The sequence below is a fragment of the Chinchilla lanigera genome, unplaced genomic scaffold, assembly GCF_000276665.1.
Source record: "Chinchilla lanigera isolate Chin_1 unplaced genomic scaffold, ChiLan1.0 scaffold00019, whole genome shotgun sequence".
Taxonomy (NCBI): Eukaryota; Metazoa; Chordata; class Mammalia; order Rodentia; family Chinchillidae; genus Chinchilla; species Chinchilla lanigera.
Genome location: NW_004955420.1, coordinates 17,531,193 through 17,552,729, shown reverse-complemented (window position 1 = coordinate 17,552,729; position 21,537 = coordinate 17,531,193). Strand labels below are relative to the sequence as shown.

Below are 21,537 nucleotides of genomic sequence, written 5' to 3'. Positions count from 1 at the left end.
AAACCGTATTTAGGTTAAAGCAGCCTTCATTTATTCAAACTGCATAAAAGGGCCCACAGATCATTTGTTCAGTGTTTTTGAAAGACAAATGCCATTTAAAATATATTTTTAATTGGTGTGCAGGAGAATGGACTTCTCTAGTAGGAAGGCACTGTGATTTTTAACTCTTGGATTGAGTCACACAGCTACTGCCATAATTAGGTCACAGAACTCTTGCGCCCTCTTTTTCATGGTGTACTCTTCTATTTTCCTAGCCTCTCTGGTCTGTTCTCTGTCACACGAGCTCTGTCTTTCTGAGAATGTCATTGAAACGGAATCACACAGTAGGTAGTCTATCAGACTGGCTTCTTTCATCTCTCACAAAGCCTTTAAGGTTGATCCAAGTCATTTATCAATATATAGTATATAAAGCTCATTGTTTGGGGTTGCTGAATAGTATTCTGTATTTTTGAATGTACCAGATTTTGTTGACCCATTCACCTGTGGAAATCCATTTGAGTTATATCTACATTTAGGCAATTAATAAGAGAGCTGCTGCAAGTATTCATGCATAACATTTTGTGTGAACATAGCTCATAGTTTTCTTGGGGAAAATACCTAGGAATGAGATTTGCTGTGTTGCATGGCAAGATTATATTTGACTTCATAAGAATCTATCACACTGTTTTCCAGAGAGCCTGTAAAATTACATATTCCACTGTATGAAACTTTCAGTTGTGTTGCATTCTCTTTCGATACTTAGTAGTTTTGCAGATTTTTTTGCGTCATTCTGTAAGGTATGTAAAGCTATTCTTTTTGAATATTTTTCCCTCATGGCTGATGGTTTTGAACATTTTTATCATTTATTTGCTTTCTGCATGTTATGTTTTATAAAGTATCTTCATTTCTAGCATTTTAAAATTAAGGTATCGGTAGTGTGATTTCTCCAATTTTATTTTCTTTTAAAACTGGTTTCCAATATTGTATGGGCTTTCACTTTCTATATCAATATTAGCTGTAGCTCTTCTGGATCTCAAAAAATTTGCTGGGATTTTGATTGAGATGAACTAAATCTGTAGGTTAATTTGGAGGAGATGTTACATCTCTTCACTGTTGAGTTTTTCAATTCAGTAATATTATATGTCCCCTTGTATTATTTTCTATTACTACTACAACAAATTAGCAAAATGCTTTTTTAAAAATCCATGTATCTTTGCACATTGCTGTAGGTCAGAAGAGCAAGTAAAATCTGACAGAGCTGCTTCTCTGCTTAGGGTGATCAAGGTCAAAATCTAGGTGTTAGCCATGCTGTGTTCTGCTATGGAAACTCTAGAGATGAATATATTTGAATTTCTTTAATAGGTGTAAAAAATTAGGTTATTTCATATGAATTGAGCTTTGGCAGTTTGTAATTTCGTAGATACCAGTCTATTTTATTTAAATGTTGGAATTTATAGTTTGTAGGATTGCCTTGTAATAAGTTTAATGTCTTTGTGATCAATAATCATGTCTCCTTTTCCAGTCCTGTTATTAGTGCTACACATGTTTTTTCCTGCTTTACTCATCTGGCTAGAGGTAGATTGGTGTTCTTATTCACTGCAAAAAATTCATATTGAGTTTTGTTTATAATTTTTATTTTAAGTTAGCTGCATCAGTGTGCTATTTCTTCCTTGACTTACTTACTTTGTTTATTCTTTTTCTACCTTCTTAAGATGGAAGTTTAGGTTATTGATTTGAGACCATTCTTCTTTTCAAACATAAGTGTCTAATGTAAAGAATTATTCTCCCAGAACACATTTGTTGCGTTATATTTGCATTTCTAACCCATTCACATTTTTTTTTTTCAATTTCCCTGGGAACTCTCCTTTGGATCCATGGGTTATTTAGTTTTAATTTTGAAGTGTCCAGAGATTTTTTTCCTGTAATCTTTCTGTTTGTTATGTTTGCCTCAACTCTGTGATTAGAGAACCTACTCTCCAGTTCTTTAAATTTGCTATGGTTTGATTTGTGGCACCTAATTCTGATCTATCTTGGTGAGGTTTTCTCTGTACTTAAAAAGAATATGTTATGACTTGCTTTTCAGAGTTCTCAAAAAGTTGCTCCATCCTTTATGCCCATGTTTTATAGATGTGTGCACTGAGATAGATACAGTGGAATACACTTCTTTCATTTTTGCCAGAATTGGAACCTTCCATGTCACTTTGTCAAAACTTTTGTTTGCTGATAAATGCTGGATTCTGAAGCAGTCTGCATAAAGATCCTCTTAGGGCTCAAAAACTACAAACTACATGAAAATTGATGGTGAATATCCTCCTGTTTTCTTCTTTTTTTTTTTTTTTTTCTGTTTTTCTTCTGGTACCAGGAATCAAACTCACGACTTTGCGCTTGCCAGGCAGGCGCTTTGCCGCCAAGCTAAATCCCCAGCCCCTCCTCCTGTTTTCTTGGTAAGGGCTACCTAGGTTTTGAGAATTCTAAAAAGCAAACAAGAGCACATTCTGTTTTATACCATGGGTAATTACTACATTTTTCCATGTCCTTAAAGCTCTGGTTGTATTTTAGATAGACACTCACATAAAACCTACTGAAATTTTCAGTAATTTAGAGAAGAGAAATGGAAAAACATTAGCGAGGTCAGGATAGACAATTCACGGGAGTCATGTGATACCAGGATAAGTTTTCCCCATATAAGGATACTCATGTAAAGTTTGCACCTTACTGTGAATGGTCAAGTTTTCAGCGGGCAGATCCTAGCAAAGTGCATCTGTCAATCATGGCCAAAAGAAAGCAAGCGCTAGCTGCTTCATGGTTATAGGAGAATTATAGCGGACAAAATGGGGTTCGTGGAAAATAGAACTGACAAACATCGGACGGAAGGTCCCCCAGCCCCAGCTAGCCTAGTGAAGTTAAAGGAGTAGCTTTTATATGATTATGGAGTTATATAAGGAATCAGGGCATTGGAAGAAGTCCATTCCTGTGGCTCTGTGAAATGCCTCTGTGCAGAAGGAAGGTTGAATGAATGGTGATCCAGAGCAAATACCAGCTCTGGGGCAGAGCAAGCTAGCGTCACTCTGTCATTTGCTGACCGCATGAGAGAATCCCGTGGTCAGAGTAACTCAGAGGTAAGGAAATCTTTAAGTTTATCAAATGTAGAGAATCTAGATAATAGAAAGTTCCATGTACAGGGATAGATGTTAATGTGCTGTGCACATGTTAACAAGCTTCATCAGTATTTTCATGAATCACATGCAAGTAAGTACATATTGAAACTTCTTGCTTGGTAACATAGGCATCCAAGTAGACACATTGGGAAATAACGGTGCTAAATATGAAGAAATACCACTACATAAAGGGGTATGAAAACAGTCTTATGGTAAAATAGATAATGCAGAGGATTTATTGTATGTTAAGTTCCAGTCACCTGAAGCAAGGGCAAAATCTGACCACCACAACCACCAAAAACTAAATGGTAGTTCAAACACTGTGGACCCATACATTCCTAGGCAGTTTCGTTTGCCTGCTGACAATTTCTCCATCTTTGGTCCATTGCTTCCTACCTTAAAAAAAGGAAGCGGAAGTCTATTACTATCGATAGTATTACAGTTCTAAGGTTCAATGCAAGGCAGTATTAAAAGAACCAGCGTCCTCCTAGAGGCTTCAGTCCAGCCAACTGCCTCTCACCAACCTTATCTTTATCTTGGTATCTTTCATCTCTCAAAACCGGCCTGCACAAACATATTTCTTTCCCTCTGCTCTATTTGAATTCAGCACAGGGAAAGACTAACCCTGGATTTGTGTTTGCTCAGGAAGGTTATCTTTAGATTAGCTTTACCTTGGTGACCAGATGCTGCTGCCTTTGTCATGATCCACTTACTCTTGGGAATATCAATTAAGGTCCTCAATCACAGTAATTAGAATGTCTTCTAAGTGTTGCCTTAGGAATTCGGTAGGTTATAAACAGGCAAATTGGGAAAAATCCAGAGGTGTCTGTTTTTTTTTTTTTTTTTTTTTTCATAGCTGCAAGCAATTTGGGAGGCCTGAATGCTTCAGGAGAGCTGAGTAGTGGGGCTGAAATTACTGCAGTGAAATATCTGGTTGGTCTTGCTGACAAGGATTAATGCAGAATTATTAATTACATTTATTAATGACTTAGATGAGGACATAGGTAGCATGCTGATCAGGTTTGTAGAAGACACAACGCTTGGGGGGATAAGGAGCAGTTACTGCAACGACAGACTCTGGATCCAAAACGATTTCAAGACAGCATTAATGACAATCCACCCACTACCTGCCCAGCAGCCTGACCTCCTTGAGTACAATGTAATGATTATATCATTCCTATAATCAGAAAACATCAGTGATTCCCTATTTACTATTTAAGTTAACTCCCTTCTTTAGCCTTATTCTGATCCTAATGCTCTCTGCTTTTCAAAAAAAATCTTTTATAGTTCTTTTTCTAATACACTGTGAGACAAACTAAATTATGGATAGCCATTTCCTATTTATGTTCCATGTTTTTATTACTCATGAACATTATTATCTACCAAAATTTTCTTTTTCTCAGATATACTTCTCTCTGCCTCAGTTTTAAGGAATCCAGCCACCACTTGCACAGTTAGAAAGGCTGTTTCGTGTTTCGTCTTCTTCAGCTGCCTTGGCTGGAGTAATAGATTTCTTTTGCTAATCTTCAATAATACTTATCTGATCCTCTCTGTTTATATCACTTTTTACTTTGTGTTGTAGTTACTTTTAACACACATTTGAAGTCCTTGCTAGCATCTGCTTAGTGTTGTAAGGTCGATCCGATAAATCTTTGTATTCTCTAAGAGTGTCTCATGTGTATGTTTTACACACAGTTGATGGTATTGAAAAGGTTTGCTTGGGGTTTATCAGTTGCACAGGAGTGCGTAGAGAAAAGGGCCTTCATCCTTTCTTCCCTTCCAGTTATTTTATAGGAATTTGTAAATGTAAAATGCTCAATACATATTTTGGTTTTGGTTTTGTGGTGCTAGGCATTGAGCCTAAGGCTTTGGACATAGCAGGCAAGTATGCTAGTCCTGGGCTATGTTTCTCTCCCAAGGCTCATACATGTGTTACTGAATGAATGAGCAAGTGATGGACAGAAAATTCCCATGAGGCAATGGTATAAAGACTAAAAAAGAGAAGTTGTTGGGGGAGAAAGAGACAGTCTCTGAGATAATGTGTTTGTTGGTGATAGAGTAATAAGCTCACTTCCACTCTGTGAACAGCTAAGGTAAAGAAAGAATCAGAAATTTCTGGGGGTGTATGTGGTCAGACAGGTGACAGGGGCTGGACACTTCCATTGTCTCACATAAACACACCCCCAGATTCCCTTGGCAGTACCAGTGTATACCTTTTGCTTCCATATAGCATCCTTACAAGTGGTCTATTTTCCTTAAGTCCTATGGACACATTCTTTATCAAGTACTTCTTTGGCCATTTGGGGCTGGTGAGTCACTGTGGTTGTATAACTTGTGACATAGGCTGTTTGAGACAATTTACTGTTGTCATCCCTGTGTAAATGCAAATCCTTTGTCCATCAGTTTCTAGAAATGTGCTCTGGAGAAGTTATCAAGATCACTGCAAGCACCCTTACATGGATAATAGCTTCAAAAAAAGAAAGCAGATGTCTTGAGTACGGAATTTCTAAATCTTTGAGCATTTATAACACGAGAGGTTTTTACCAGGGGGCAGCATGTCTAACATAGTAGGAAAGGAAATACTTTGCAGAGTTGTCATATCTTTAGGTCTCCATTAAAGATCACACAACCAAATGTAAAGCTGTGTTTCTTGCTGGTTGGCAGTTTCTGCTGGTTCTCAGAAGGAAGGCTAAAGATCACGGAAATTGGACTCCTGCCTCGTCATTTGTCTCTTCCAATGAGAAAAACAGGTGCTACAGGCTCTGAGGTTTATATATCTCCCTTGATATACATTCAGAGGGTGGTGGACTGCAGACTTAGTCTGAATCCAAGGATCTCTAGGCTTTCCCATTCATCACCTGGTACATGCAATATTCTCCACTGAGAATAGATTAAAGGAATTTGATGCAGGGTGAGAAGGTCAGATTTAACTGCCAAAAATGTGACTTTTGGTCGGAAAATCCAGATGAGTATTTTTATGTCAGCAGTTATATTTCAGGAATTAAGAAAGAGTTTTGGAGCCCAATAGCTGATGTTTAATTGTGGCTTTACCACTTGCTTATATTATTTCAACATGTCTGAGTTTCCTTCTTTGTATATAATTTGAAGATTGAAAACTAAATGGCAAAGGAAAACATATCCTGTCTCACGGTTTGGTTTTGACAACTAACCTTGTGAATGTTGTAAAAATATTGGAACATTTCTTGGTTCTGGTCAACAGGCAAACACCAGTTCTTATTGTCTAAGCTCTTGAAGGTAACAAGTACTCTCCCTAACCTTTGTATTTATGTTGACAGGATGGGAATTCTGTGGTGTGTCCTGAGCCTCTGCTTCTTTGGGATCCTGCAAAGTGATGCCTCTGGTAAGTGAACAGCTTTTAATAATTGATCACAATTTAAGTTACATATAGGGTACGACCTCTTTCTGAGAATGAATCTTAAAGAACATAATGCTGTTTACTTCCACTGTTGTTTGTGGTAGCACACAATCATAGAGTTTGTGTGATGGGAGGAACCACTGATATTTCTCAGCGCAGAACACAGTGTACTTGGTTTGTTAGATGTAAAAGGAAAATCTCATTGCCTTTAACATCCGAGTTAGAGTACCACTTCTTTTCTTTTCCCTAGGTTCTGTGAGGCAATACATGTCAGTGAGGATAGCACAATCTTTTTCAAACAGGAGCTAGCAATGAAGCTCACAGTGGCTGACAGTCCAATGAGACCTTAAAACAAACAGGCAAGAGCAGGTGAGAAAGAGAAAGAGAGGAGTGTGGAGGGAAGTAGTTTCTCTGGAACTGCTTTGGTACAGGAGAAAAGGACTTGTCTATAGGTTCAGGTTCTTTATTTCTTTAGATGTTATTTCAAAAGTGGAATCAAGCAAGACCCGTCTTGAGTTTGAATACCCAAACTCTGCCCTTGTGAACTAAGAGTGTATGAATCCGAAGTGGAAGTCCACTTTGTGCCTCAGCGCCTGTTCTTCTCTCCTCTCTTTCCTTTCTTTCCCTCCCCTTTCTTCCTATTCCCATCCGTTCCCCTTCCCCTTGTCCTTCCCTCCCTTTCTTTCTTCCTTCGTTCCTTTCTGTCTCCCTATCTCCCACCCTTCCTGTCTTTGAATAACCAGACTCCACTGTTATGAACCCAGATCATAAAAAATGAGAGCTGAAAGCCCAGCATTGAGGCCTTTTATTTCTTTCCACAATTTCTGCTCTAGGACCTGTAACCAAGGGTCATCTATTTTTAGCCAGTTGTACATTTGAATGGATCAAAATTTTAGGAAGATTTTAGTACATAAAACTGAAAAGTGTCTCTTTTTCATTTCCATGAATTTCTTTAGTTCAGCTGCATGAGTGAAACAGAAAATCATGCATGCAAAATTCCTTTAATGTTACTACAGGAGACATAGGGATCCTTATTTTAAAAAGATCCCATGTATAATTCCTCTAAATACAGTGGCTCATACTTAGAATATCATTAATGTCTATTCTGTGTGTGAAGACTTCAGAGATGTTACATCAGTGATTATATAACTATGAGGCCAGTTTCTCCAATACATTCTTCACGCGGCATGGATTCCAGCCCTCCTACCATCCTGATCATCTTTGCTGGGTGCATTTCAATTTTTCTGTCACTAAAAGCATTGTATTAGAAACCAAAAATAGCTGTAACAGAGGGGTATAACTGGGACAGAGTACAGCTCAAAGCTGAAAGTAGAGATAACATCTAAACTTGTGGGCCTTTGAGACTTGAGAGTGCAAAGTATGTCTTGTAACCAGGGCTGATACTCAGTAGGGTATAGCTGGGGTGCCTTAGAACATCAGCCTCTGTCCTGCTTGGCTGGGTGTCAAAGTTGATTGGCGAGTGACTGGACATCCTGATTTTGATATATGTTGAGTATAAGCCCTCATTATAATTTGTTCTTTTATGATTTGATTTAGTTTGATGTTTGAATGTTACCGGCTCACAGAGACCTTTTGTGAGTATTTTTAACTAAAATCATCTTGTTAACCACTCTGTATCCCTCTACCTTGCTGTAGTGTTCTTCTTACTACATATTTCTCCTTTCTTTTCTCCTGTCCTGTTTCTCCTCCTTTCTGTTTTTCTTCTCCAACCCCTGTCCTTCCCTTCCTCCCCTCCCCTCCCTTCCCTTCCTCTCTTCCCTCCGCTCTTTTCTCCTTCCGTATCCTTCTTTCTGTCCCTCCTCTCCTGCCTTTTTTCTTTCCCCTCCCCTCTCCCTTCCTGCCTTCCTTCTTCTGTTTATCTCACCATTCCCTCCCTCTCTGATTTTAAGCTACCAGAGGGCATAGTCTTGTCTCCAAACAGGCAGAACAATAATCAATGCAGAGTAGATCTGCGAGGTTCAGTGGTTGAATAAATATTTCTTCATATCTCCTCTTTTTCCCCTCGAACACTGACCAGTTTTATGAAGGATGTGTTTAAATCCATGTTAGTAATTCATCACTGTGTGTTCACGTCCTACCTCAGGGTGAAGGAAAGGGAGAGGTGAGAGAGATCAGGAATCCCCAGAAGTCAGGGGTCCTGACAGTGCTGCTTGTCTGAATGCCCTTTACTATAGTCCATTCAAAGGCACCCCCCCCACGCACTCCGCCCAGTTCTCCAAATACTGTTGGTAAGTGAGCTTTCTACCCAGGAACTGTGACTCATACTTCTGCCAGGGGAAGCCGCCGTCTTGAATAAGATAAGTTCTCATACCAGCCCCATTGAGTCACCATGGGAGCAGGAAACATGTTGTAATCCCCTAGTCCCATCTGGAGAGTACTCATTTGCCTTCCCCATGAAGAGGTATATTGTGTTCATGTCAGCACTGTACTTCCTAGCTGGGGGGAGAGGCACAAAAAGGAAGCGTTGTGGACAAAAATAAAAGGGGCAACTGGCCCTTGGGAAAAAAACGGATCACTGCACATCTTGCGGGATAACCAACCTCTGTGTGCGTGGAGGTACTGCCTTCTGCAAGGACAGAGATGCCAGCAAAATTGTTGGTGCTGCATGAGACGCTCCCTGTGCTTCAGGTTCCCATCTTGGTAGAAGTACAGATTTGATGTGAGGAACCAAAGAGAAAAATATCCTGAGAACTCTGAAGTGCTCTCCATGCACGTGACACCAGTAAGAGGTTTGTTTTGTTGCTCGGGACATTACATCGATCCTCTCTTTAAAGAGAAGCTCCCACTTTGAAATACAAAAAGCCGTAACAATTTAAGAGTTTAGTGTCATGCAGTGAAGTTCAAGTGCCGTGAACTGGCTTTCAAGGCACAAAATTCTGACTTCAGACTATGGTCTTCCGATAGCAGAACTGCAGTTTCCTTATCCCTTTAGAAATGGGCAAGCAACATTTTTATCTGCGATGGCGATACACCCAAATAAAAACCGGCATTATTTTCTTTTAAGGAATTAAAGCTTGATAACTATAACAGTGATAATGTGATTATAATGTGGTGGTTATAATAATAACAATGAAGTTTCCTTTGCTTGAAAAAGCATTTGCATCTTACATTTTCTTTTGCACTTCTTTCTTCTATGAAAAGCATGGGGTGGACAGTGCTGTCATTGCTCCCATGCTTGAAAAGAGGACCAAAGTGGCAAATAAATTAAAGAGCAAAACAGCAGATAGATAATCTGGAACAGGAAGGTAGATCTTTTGTAAAATGGAAGAGGATCAAGAGAGGGAGGGAGGCAGAAGGAAGTTGAAGGGAAAGAGACGGGCGAAAGAATTAAGATACGTTATGTACAGGTATCAGTTCTGTCAGATGAAAGCAATTATTCTGTCCTGCAAACATGCACTAATTTAATTAATTAATTAATTTCAAAAACCAAAATGCTTAGTTGAATTACTCAAAGGCACAAGCTACTACTTAGCATAACTGCGACTTCAACTAGTGCTTCAGTTCCAAAGACTCATGTTAACCTTACGAAATGTTTTCCCCATGGGCTCTAATGGAACGGAAATAATTCAGAAAGGTTGTGAATGAGGAATCACTGGTATCCTTTTTTAAAGGAGTCACAGGAAATCATGGTGCCCATTGCCGGAGAACTACTCAGTAATAGGTTTCCTCATGTCTAAGTAAGGGATATCTTTGTGAAACCAGAGCAGTTTCTGGTTGGAGCAAAGGCAGCTAAACCCCAGCTCCAACAGGGAGGTCACCACCAGCATCACGCGCTAATGTTATCTCCCTGGGGCTTCAGGCTTCAAGTTCACAGTTCAGATGTGGTAACACTTTGACAATCTTCCCAATGTGGATTCACAGGTTCTAAATATTGATTGCTCCTCATGACAGTTTCTGCAGGAGAAAATAGCGCTGCACTCCTCATTTGAATCCTCAGAACTCCCCCTTTTGCTTGTTATGGCATTCAATATTTCTGTTATTAAGCCCAAGGAAGTTTCCATTTGCAGGAATTCAAGAGGTAAATTTTAAAGCCCCACAAGTACCACTTTTGGTGTGCTTCCCATTGGCTGCATTTTGGAAACTTCAACTCTTAAAGCTGCCTTCAGAGGAGCAATCAATATTTAGAACCTGTGAATCCACATTGGGAAGATTGTCAAAGTGTTACCACATCTGAACTGTGAACTTGAAGCCTGAAGCCCCAGGGAGATAACATTAGCGTGTGATGCTGGTGGTGACCTCCCTGTTGGAGCTGGGGTTTAGCTGCCTTTGCTCCAAAAATGCCTCTTTCCTTTATGAAGGCTGCTGAGAACTTGGTTCAGCTCATGGAAGTAAAATCCTCTGATTCCTTTTCCAGGATGTTTTTTATGAAGTTTATAGAGGGTAGAAATAATCTATTGATTTATTGGGCATGAATTACACAATGCAAAATACAGAAGGGAAAATGCCGTCGTGTGCTAGAAGTTGAAAGACATTGGTTTAAAGTGTATTTCATTCTGTGAGCTGTTTAATGACTTTAAAGAGGTCGTGTCATCACTTTTTATCACTGTGCTCTGCCTGTAAACCAAATCAAACAACCACCTAACTCACAACAGCGGTAGACCACAACCAATTTGGCCTTTGCTAATTTTTTAACTTATTAAGGAATAGTATAGGGCTGGGGATATAGCTTAGCAGCCCAAAGGCCTGCCTGGCAAGCGTGAGATTGTGAGTTTGATTCCCGGTACCCATAAAAAAAAAATTTAAAAAAAAGGAATAGTATACATCTTGGACATACACAGGGCAGATTTTTTTCTAGTATTTAATGGTTCATAATGACAGTCATGAGGATATAGCTTGGTGGCACAGCGCCTGCCTGGTAAGTGTGAGGTCCTGAGTTCTATTCCCTGTACCAAAAGAAAAAAAAAAAAAAAATTACAATCATTACAACAGTTACACTTCATTTTAAATCTCATGTGCTTGACCATTTTATATTGTGGAATTCACAATGAAAAAGGGAAACTTCTCCTTTTAAGGGTCCTATTGTAAAATTTGAGAGGGGGAAAAAGAAAAGAGAAAACAGATATTTAATTGGATACCATAGGAAAACACAGAATTTATTCAGCCTTTGAAAGGTTGTTGGGGAAGACTTTTCAATCGCAGGAAAGTGTTCTCTCCTAGGAGGAAATATATCTCTTATATGGGATACCATAGTGCAGAGCAGGTAGAAAAATAATGTGAAGGCATTTAAAGCCAAGCAGGGAAGGCACGTTGAAAAACATTGAGGAGGATAGGAATCCCTTCAAGAATAGAAGAACACTTTTGTGCTTAATGAATTTAAATATAATTGGCTAGTGTCGTGCGGTGTCTTCTTTAAAATCTGTATTATTTCTGCAAGGACATACGATATTTTTCATGCTATGTAATGGTTCTTTCAGCTTCTGGTAAGAGTTCAATTTGTTATCAGCCTCAATGGCCTCATTTTATTTGAATGTGCTTTTTGAAAAACTCCACGCTCAGATGTACTTGTGACATTCAGTCCTGTCTCTGTCGCCCATGGCCGATCACACTGAACATTCTTCATTTCTATACAGTTTAGTCCAAACACTTGGAGAATGTATGAAGAATACCATTTCATTTTATTCTTAGACCTAAAGGTCAGTGGAGTCCCAGAATTTCACCCAGTTCTCCTCTAACTGCTGCTGTCTTAGGAGCAGATCTCTTCCCTCCTTTTTGGCAAGCTGCATTTTGGAAATACACAGATGATTACTTGTCAGTTACTTAACACGTTCCCAGGATGAATATTCCTGATTGAAACGGATTTGAGTATCGGAGCTTATTAACTTGATGCTGACTTTGCAAATAAACATTATCTTGTATCGCAGTGCTAATTCTGTGTAGAAAAATGGCCCGATTCTTCCTTCACGTGGCCATAGAAGTTAAGGGAAACTGGACTTTTTGGAGGGAATCCACAGATTCATGTGGTTGTAGGTGGCAAGGGTTGAATCACCTTTGTTTCTACTTTCCCTTCCACCTTCCAGAATATTTGTCTCTGTCCTGTCCAGGTGAGTTTTGTAGTCCCTGAGATCTGTCTTCACAGTGACTCACTGCTGGGCTAGTTCCTGCCCATTTTTATTCCACTGTTATAAAATTTTCTTTCCCGCTTGGCTAATTAACTTCTTGGGAAGTAAAGTGCATTTCCACCCAGGATAACAGTATATGCTTGCAGTTTTATTCCACTGGGTGCTCACATTTACTCTCACATTTACTTCTGAGGGACAAAGAGAAAAGTACTTTTAATGAAGAGTTCAGGGATCTCAGTTGGTAACTCCAGGTACCTGCCTTTGAAACCTATAAAAGCCAGTGTACAGAATTACCTTGTTTTGTTTTCCCCTGTTTTAGAGGAAGTAGAAGGACTGAAAATACGTGATGATTAAGAAAATAAGAAAGAGCGGTAAAATAAACCCTAATCAAGATTTGACTGTGTTCTATTTTCATTAATTTTCTTTCTTACACCATAGGAATCAAAATTTGGGTATAGTAGTACATTATTGGAAGAGGGGTATCACTGTACTACAGTGATTGTAGGGTTTGGAATAATATTTTATTTTATTTTTATTTTTTTTTATTTTTTGGTTTTTCTCCGGTACCGGGAACCGAACTCACGACTTTGCGCTTGCCAGGCAGGCGCTTTTGCCGCTGAGCTAAATCCCCAGCCCCTTGGAATAATATTTTAAAACTCTTACTCTTGACCTCGTTTTTCCCACTCAAGATGTTTTCATATTTTTGAAGTGCAACTTGAGGTAGAGGAGAGTATGCATTTTGGTATGTACACCAAGGCCCTGGTTTCTGCATTTTTCCCTTAGCTGATGCAACAGGGGATTGCAGTCCACCATCCCAGCAAGACAGAGAATGTGAGAACTATCCGTCTACTATGTTTCCTCAGTGGAAATTTAGAGCCTGCTGCTTAAGAGTAGACACTCAAGAAAACAGAAAAATAAACAAAAAAACAAAGCCAGTGTGTATCTGTAAGTCACTAATGCGTTTTCTATATAAATATTTCTCTTTATTCATGTAATATAGTGGATTTTAATTCCTAATTGAACAACTACGGCTACATTTAACATATAGAAGTATGTTATGTTTTGAAGCAAAAACAGATATGCAATTTATTGTTCCTAAGGTGACCGAGGCTATTATTTACCATTATTTACTGACGCTTGGTTTGTTCTGTTGTACTTGGAGGAGAAAATTTTAATTGCTCACCATAGACTAGGTTGATGTTCAAATGTAGTAAACCTACTGGCTTTAAATTGATGTGCCTGAGTTAACTTGAAAGATCTATACTTCCCTGGATTCTCTGGGACTTAAGACTGCCCTGAAAGTTGATTAATGAACTGATCTTTTGGTATTCAGAGAGAAAGCATTAATTTTATATTTTCTAATTTTCTTTGGCCTCTTTTGGTTTATCCTGTCTCCTTGGGAAAATTGAATTTCTCTTATGCAAGATGTTTTGATGTCCTTGGCTTGATTTTAAGTGCCTCTTCAGCATTTTCTACTGTCCACCCAATGTAAAGGACAATGAAGAGAAGGGATGAAGGGGAGAAAAGAGGAAGAGGAAGAAGAATGAGAAAGAGAAAAATAGTGAGATGGAGAGAAAAATGAGAATACAAAGAAAAATAAAATAGAGATACAGGCATAGTCTCCCTAGGGAAATTTGCTTGATTTGCCATGAACCCAATTATACACTTCTTCTGATTCCAGAACACTTTCTTTTTTGAAAACCCCCTTACATATTTTTTTCCCTGAGCTTTGCATTTTTGAATAATTATTTTTCTTGTTTTTTTGTTTTTTTTTTTTCATTCTTATTACTTCCCTCCCTAGTATATTCAAGTGACGGGAGGAAATAGAAACCTTACCTAAGACACAAGTTTCCTTACATTTAATGTAACTGCAGTTACTCTTGGAGGATAAAGCTTTTTCAGTCAATGTACTTATATTCTGAAGGAAGAGATGGTGGTGGTTTAGCTGGTCATGACCTTCACAATGATGAAGGAAAGGAGGTGGTAAGAGAGTGTGGCAGTCTGGATCCCTAAAATTCAAAGGCAGGAAAAATCTGCTGTTGGGGCTGGGGATTTAGGTCAGCGGCACAGCGCCTGCCTGGCAAACACAAGGTCATGAGTTCAATTCCCAGTACAGGGAAAACAAACAAACAAACAAAAAAGTCCGCTGTTATTTGCAATACACAGCTGTGGAATGCCTTGTAGCCCCATATTGCTTGAACTCAGTATAAACCCAGCTTATATTCAGGTCTAGACAGAAGATATAGCTTTGTTAGCAAGATAATTAAAATCATGGGAACAGTGAATGGAGTAATTAGTAAATGGACATGTTGGAGGAATCTCTCCCTCCCACTGTGTGCACCTTTAGTGAGACACTAGGGGGTTTCAAGAAAAAAGTAAAGTTATTGTCATCGTTGTTCCTGGTTATTTTATTAAAGCAAGTCTTAGTTATCTTGCTTTCATCACTCTAAATATCCTGTGACTGAAAAGGTTCTTCCGGTCATCTCTAGTACAGTGATAATTGATGACTGCAGTAGTAGCCATGAAGCATTATACAATATTGATTTTTTAATCACTAAGGAAGATCATGGTATGCTAAACATGATTTTAAATCCCCTTTTTAAAAAATTCTCTGTAAATGAATAAAACTATAGGGTGTGTGTGTGTGTGTGTATGTAATAGACTTGAAGTATGTGAGGGAAACAACGTTAGTTGAATCAAGTTGTATATTTATATAATATATAAATTACTAAATTTGCCCATAGAATACAGTAAGGTTTTCTTTTATCTTTACCAGTGAGGAACTCCAGAGTCATAAAAATCATTAACTTGCCCAAATTCATTAGGGCTAGTGGATTGCAAAACCTGTATTGGTGTTTGATTCTAACGTGCACAACACTTTAAATTACACCATGCTGCCAATGAACTCTCTGTAACTAAAACTCTTATTTTCAAAACATGCCAGCCAAAGCCACCTGTCAATAATTAAGGGGCTGGAAAATACACATTTGAAAAAGAATATCCAATTAACAAAGCAGAAAGCATAAGGTGTACTTTTTATGATGCCAGTACTATTTTGATTTGTTGCAAGCTTTTTGAAACATACACGGTATTTTTGAATTATACCCATCATTACAGGTTATAGACACCTTTCCAACTTTATAAACATTGTTCTCAAGGAAATCATTTCTAAACAAGACAGGTTTGCAGATGGATGAAGGAAAGGTGGCTTGGTACAGGTGCGGGGGCTGGGTGTGCTGTGGAAGTCTGTTAGCTTCAGCTGCCTGCTAGGTTGCTGTGGCATTATCCGTTTAGCTTCCTGGCTTTTCCTTTTTACCCAACTATTGCAGGCTCTGCCCTTCCTCTGAGATGTTAAGGGACTTAAGAAATAATGTTTACATGTAGCTCAGAGGTTTTGTTTGGTATCCAGCAGTGTATATAGCACTAGAAATTCTTTGTAAAGTGTAAAAGTGCCTCTGTGTGTGTGTGTGTGTGTGTGTGTGTGTGTGAATGCTAGACTTTGGCAATGATTGAGTGTGAATTTTGAAATTTGATTGTGATTTTACTCCAAGTTCCATTTTAATTTTGAGAGAGTTGGGATGTTTTATCCTGCTCAGAAACTGTTATTTTTTCATATGTGGATTTGGCAAGTACATGAAAGGTTGGGCAGCAGGGATTATCACCAATTGATGCATAGGTAAGCTATTCTGCTTACTACAAAGTCTCCAGAATTGAAACCCAAGCATGGTTATGCACAAATCCTCTTCAGTCCCAAGCAAATCAGTTTCTCAATAGGCTGGTTATCCATTTTAAAGCATGTGGTAGCTTTGTCACAAAAGAATAAATGTGCCCCTCTTATTTTGAGACTGCACCCTGTGATTTAATAGAAACAAGCCAAAGCTTTATGTAAGTGCCACATCTTGGGAGGCTGGTACTTCAAGATAAGAGATGAAAGCCAGCGCTGCAGCAGATGTTTCATGAGCACCTGTTATGTGCAATCGTTATATAATGCAGAATATGATATATAGGATATTTTACATTCATTCAATTAGTCATAATATATGGAAATGTGCTAGTAACTGCTTGTTTATATTGGTAAATAATTAAAAAGCAAAATAAAAGATAATAGGAAACAAGGAGATAGATCTTTTGCAAAAGTAAAAGGGACCAAGAGATGGAAGGAGGGGGGGAAGGTGGGAGACAAAAGGGGATTAAAAAAAGAAAAGAATTAGGATGTGTTATGCACATGCGCCAACTCTACATGAGAAGTGTAATCATTAAGTACTCCAAACATGGACCTATACAAATAAATAGTGACAAAACAAAAATATGCAGAAAACAAAGAAATTATTTTTCCCTCCTGGTGCTTATGGTGTTGGAGATGGGCTCAGATTGAAGAAATGGAAATATCTGGATTACTATTAAAAAGTCTATGCTGGTTTTGTATAGAGGATTATGTGGGTGGAAAGTAATGGAATGGTACTTCCCTGTCTGGCAGTAAGGAAAGATCTGCGTAAAAAAATGCCATTCTACTGAGAATTGAAGGACGTGAAACTGACATCTATGCAATGCAGAGGGAAAAGCAGTGTTAAGGAAGGTTCTGTGGCTTAAGGATAATTCCACCAGTGTCGCTGGAACTTCAGACCTAAGGAACAAAAAACGTGGGGCAAAGGGGGAAAGGTAGGGAGGGTCCAATACGTACTAATGATGCTTTTACCTTTTCCCCCATTGCAGTAAAAAGCCACTGAAAGGATCTGAGCAGTGCCCTGACGTAATCCAGCTAAGCTACTAAATGTCCATCCTGATTACTATGTGGGAAATAGATTAGAAATGATTGTAGTTTCTCCCCGTATAGTGAACAGGCTCACATGGGCTACCTTTTGCCCCGAGGTAGGTAGAAATGCTATATTTAAAAATAAATATCTTTAAAAGTGAATTATGAGTTGGTCAGAAATCCCCAGATGCCAAAACTGAAGTGGAAACAGAAATCTAGAAAACAGAAGGAAGCCAGCTCTGTAGCTGATGGCTACTCACAGTTAGTGGCTAAAGGTGTATTTATGTGCTAAATTATTTGAATGTTGTTTAGTAAAATTGAATTCCTACCTTACAGTGTACCCGGAAACAAATCTCAGTTGAACACAATCTTAGAATGTTAAAAAAAAAAACCCTAAAAGTGATAGCCATAAATATATGTAAACATTTGTATAAATTTGGCCTAAAGAAGGCCTTTCTAAATATATGATTAAAGGAAGGAAAATTTGATATATTTGATTACATAAAGATTGGAAAAATTAGTAGAGCATCCAGACATTATAATTTAGAAGATAAATGATGAATTGGGAAAATATAGATAGTAGCAATTTTTTAATGTCATCAGATTATGAGAAGGTCTTGTGCTAAAAGGAGTCCTTCCAATATACAGGGTATGGTGGAAGAAAATGAGCGTAGGTTTGATATTGGCAGTTCAGAAAGCTCCACAGCTAAAAACAAGCTCATTATACCAAGATGAAGCTCAACTGCAGGAGTAAGAAAAGAAAAACAACATTGCAATTCCGATTTTCCTTTATCAGCTTGGTAAAGATTAACGAGAGTAGTCCTACTTGGCATGGGAGAGGAGGTGGTGACCTAAGCCAGGTAGGGCGTTCTCCTGCACAGTGGGTAGAGTGGGTAAGAGTGTACCTGCAATAAACTTGGTTATTTGAGGCACAGTGCCACTAAAATGCCTCCCTTAGTCTCGCAGTGAATCTTCCACACATGCATTCTAAGAAAACCATCAGAGAGAAGCAGCAAGATATATTAATAGCTGTGTTTTTCATAAGACTGTTAAAATAGGTAACATTGGAAACAATGTGAATGTGTCACCGATAAAACGCACTGAAATACATCGCTGTAGCAATAAAATAGGATACTGTGGCCCTATTAAAATATATGTGTTTATAATTATTGGTGTAACATTGAGCTTATGATAGATGTTTCTGTGTAAAAAAACAGAAAAACAAGTACCATAAAGTAGAACTAAAATGAAATCTTTAAATTGCATGGCTTCTCAGTTGCTTTTGTAGCTGGAGAGTACCAGCTTGTAAGAGCCAGTTGTTCAGTTTTCAGGAATTTTTGAACCAGTTGTCAAGTGTGTGGTTGCTAGAAATTAACTTCTGTGAGAATATTTACACCATGGAAATTGGCCTATGGATGGTGCCAATCAGCGCCTCGTTGCTTCTTTGCTAGCCCACCACTGTGGCCATGAATGTGTAAACATATGCGTGCATATTGTGTAGCAAACTTTTGGTAGAATATACATTCAGATCTTAACGTCCCTCATCTTTGGAAAATAGGATCATGTTCAGATTTATTTCCCATTTAAAAAAGAATTACTTGTTATCTGAATATCTGTAATTGTATTATATTTATCATGAGAAATACAGAGTAACTAAATTTGGGGGAGTAAGGAAAAATAAAGATCTAAACTCTTAGGAAACTGAAATGGTAAGCAAGAGGCAAGTGTGACAGATGCTGTTGTCTAAACATTGTCATTTTGGTTGTATCTGTGAATTGGTATGTTAACAACTTCCCTGTGAGAGAAAAGATTTTAATATTCATTAAATGGCCTCAGTAGAGCCCTAAGATAGGTGTTTGGGGAGGGAAAAGCACTGTTGTGATTCATTTTCCTGCGTTATAACCCTAGCTGATACTTGCTAGGTATATAATGTCGAGAAAATATGTGTTAGCTACACAAATACTTGGAAGTTGCAATCAATGAGTCCCCACATTCCCTCATTAACGTTTGCTAATTCAGGAATGGGTCCCCAAAGCACCTATATTATTACCTAATTTATATGCTCTTTTAAACATTTCCATTGATTATAAGCAGCTCTCCTTTTTATATTTTGTTTTATGCTTTATAAACACGAAATCAGCACCAGAGAGTATGCTCAGCCAGCTGTCAACATTTTAATTTCTGTAGGCTTGATTATGTCTGTGTTAAACAAATGAACACTTCTTCCTTCATCTGTCAGCATTCCTACATTTCTCCATGCAAGAAACATATATAGTGCTGGGCTTACAGTATGTGCTGGAGACAGTTCACGTGATTTTATTTTCTCTGACCATCCTAGTGGTAAATGACATCACACAGTGTTTTACAGTTTAAAAATGCTTGCAGTGTTTAATCCTCAGAATAACATTGTAAAGTGTAGGTGTGGAGACAATAGATGACTTAGACAGTCATATAAATATTTCAAGAAAGAGCCAGGATGCAAACCCTTATCTTCCGCTCCAAGCCCATTATTCTTTTTTGGGCAGACTCACAGGATTTCCTACCCTTTCACTACTAAGGACATCATTTACTTTATGTTTTTCTAAACACTTAATGTGTTGCAGACAATAAAAGCAGACATGTTTGTCTTACAGCCATCACTACAATCTAATTTCAGAGCATATCCGCACCCTAAGAAGAAGTCCTATATTCATTAGCTGATTCCCTCTGCCCTTACCCACAATCAACAATCAACCACTGATCTACTTTCTAGATCTTTTTTGAGGGGAGGGTATCCCAGAAATCGAACTCAGGACCTCATGCTTGCCAGGCAGGCACTGTACCACTGAGTTAAATCTCCAGCCCTCTACTTTCTATTTCTATATATTTCCCTATTCCAGACAATTCCTACAAGTAGAAACATTCTATATATGGCTCTCTGTGACTTTTTATTTAGCATACAACTTTTTTACTTACTAAACTTTTCGTGGTGCTTCTAACAAACAAAGAACCAATACTTGGTTGCATTTTATTCACAGATAGTATTCCTCTTTTTTCTTTTTTTCCACACACATTTAGAATGCTTATAATTTTTGAATATTAGGAGTAATACTGCCGTGCATATTTGAGTATGCTTTTGTATGAACATGTGCTTTTATTCCTCTTGGATATATATCTAGAAGTGGAATTACTGGGTCGTGATAACCCTCTGTTTAACATTTTGAAGAACTGTCAAACCATTTTTAAAGGTATCTGCACCAGTGTAAATGGCTTTTTTGAAGTATTGGAAATAACAGGTGAATCTCAGATTGTGTTTGATACAACAGCTGTATAGAATGACTTCTGGAGGTAAAATATGTTGCATAAAAAAGAAAAGACAGATTTAGGTTATTTCTGTTTTGGCCACGGTGGATACTACCTCAGTGAACCTGTGACTGTAGGTATCTCTTTTGAGTTTTTAATTTCAGTGTCAGAGTGCATATACATTGAGTGGGATTGCTGGATCCTATGGTCATTCCACTTTTCATTCTTTGGAGGAAGTTTCCTAGTGCTTACCAGAATGGATAAAGAAGTGTGGTATAGACATTAAAAATATTATTCAGCCTTAAGAAAGAACATCCTGCCACTTGCAGCAATATTACGCCAATATTACGCCAAAAGGCGTAATGCTCAATGATATAGGCCAGGCATAAGACAGATACCATGTACAAGAGGAGGAAGAAAAATAGTAAACCTCACAGAAGCAGAGAGCAGGTTGGTGGCTGTCAGAGAACAGAGAGGAGAAAATAGAGGTAAGTTAAAGGCTGCATAGATTCATTCTATGAGATGAATAAATTTGCAAGATCCCCTGTACAATTCTGTTGTTAACAAGACTGTATTGTGTACTTAGAAATTTGCTAAGAGGATAGTTCTTATGTAAAGTGTTCCAGAGCATAATAATAGTAAAATAGTAACAATGAAGATAGTGAGAGGAAAACTTCAGAGATAGGCTTATGGCAGAGATTGTAGTGGCTTTCTGGGTATATGCTGCTCATCTCAAAATTCATAAGGTTGTATATATTAAATATGCACAGGTTTTATACGTCAGTCATCTGAACACAGTGGGAAGAATAGTAGGAAAAGGAGATGATGGTGAATTCAGAGATCTTTGGAGGACTCAGGTTCTTAATCCCTTATCCCCAGATCCAAGGGCCGGGGATATAGCTCAGTGGT

General features: G+C 38.3%; 1 protein-coding gene across 5 annotated transcripts in view; it reads left to right on the top strand.

Annotated features, from left to right (window-relative positions):
• Il1rap (interleukin 1 receptor accessory protein) overlaps positions 1-21,537 on the top strand; it is a 127,562-nt gene that overhangs the window by 38,325 nt on the left and 67,700 nt on the right. For 4 of the 5 annotated variants that reach the window (XM_013513510.1, XM_013513508.1, XM_005383222.2 and 1 more), the window contains one exon: positions 6,434-6,498. In XM_013513510.1, coding sequence (XP_013368964.1) covers positions 6,434-6,498 — 65 coding nt within the window. Of the gene's footprint in view, positions 1-5,744; positions 5,888-6,433; positions 6,499-21,537 lie in introns of those variants that run through there. The other variant, XM_013513509.1, reaches the window with a different exon arrangement.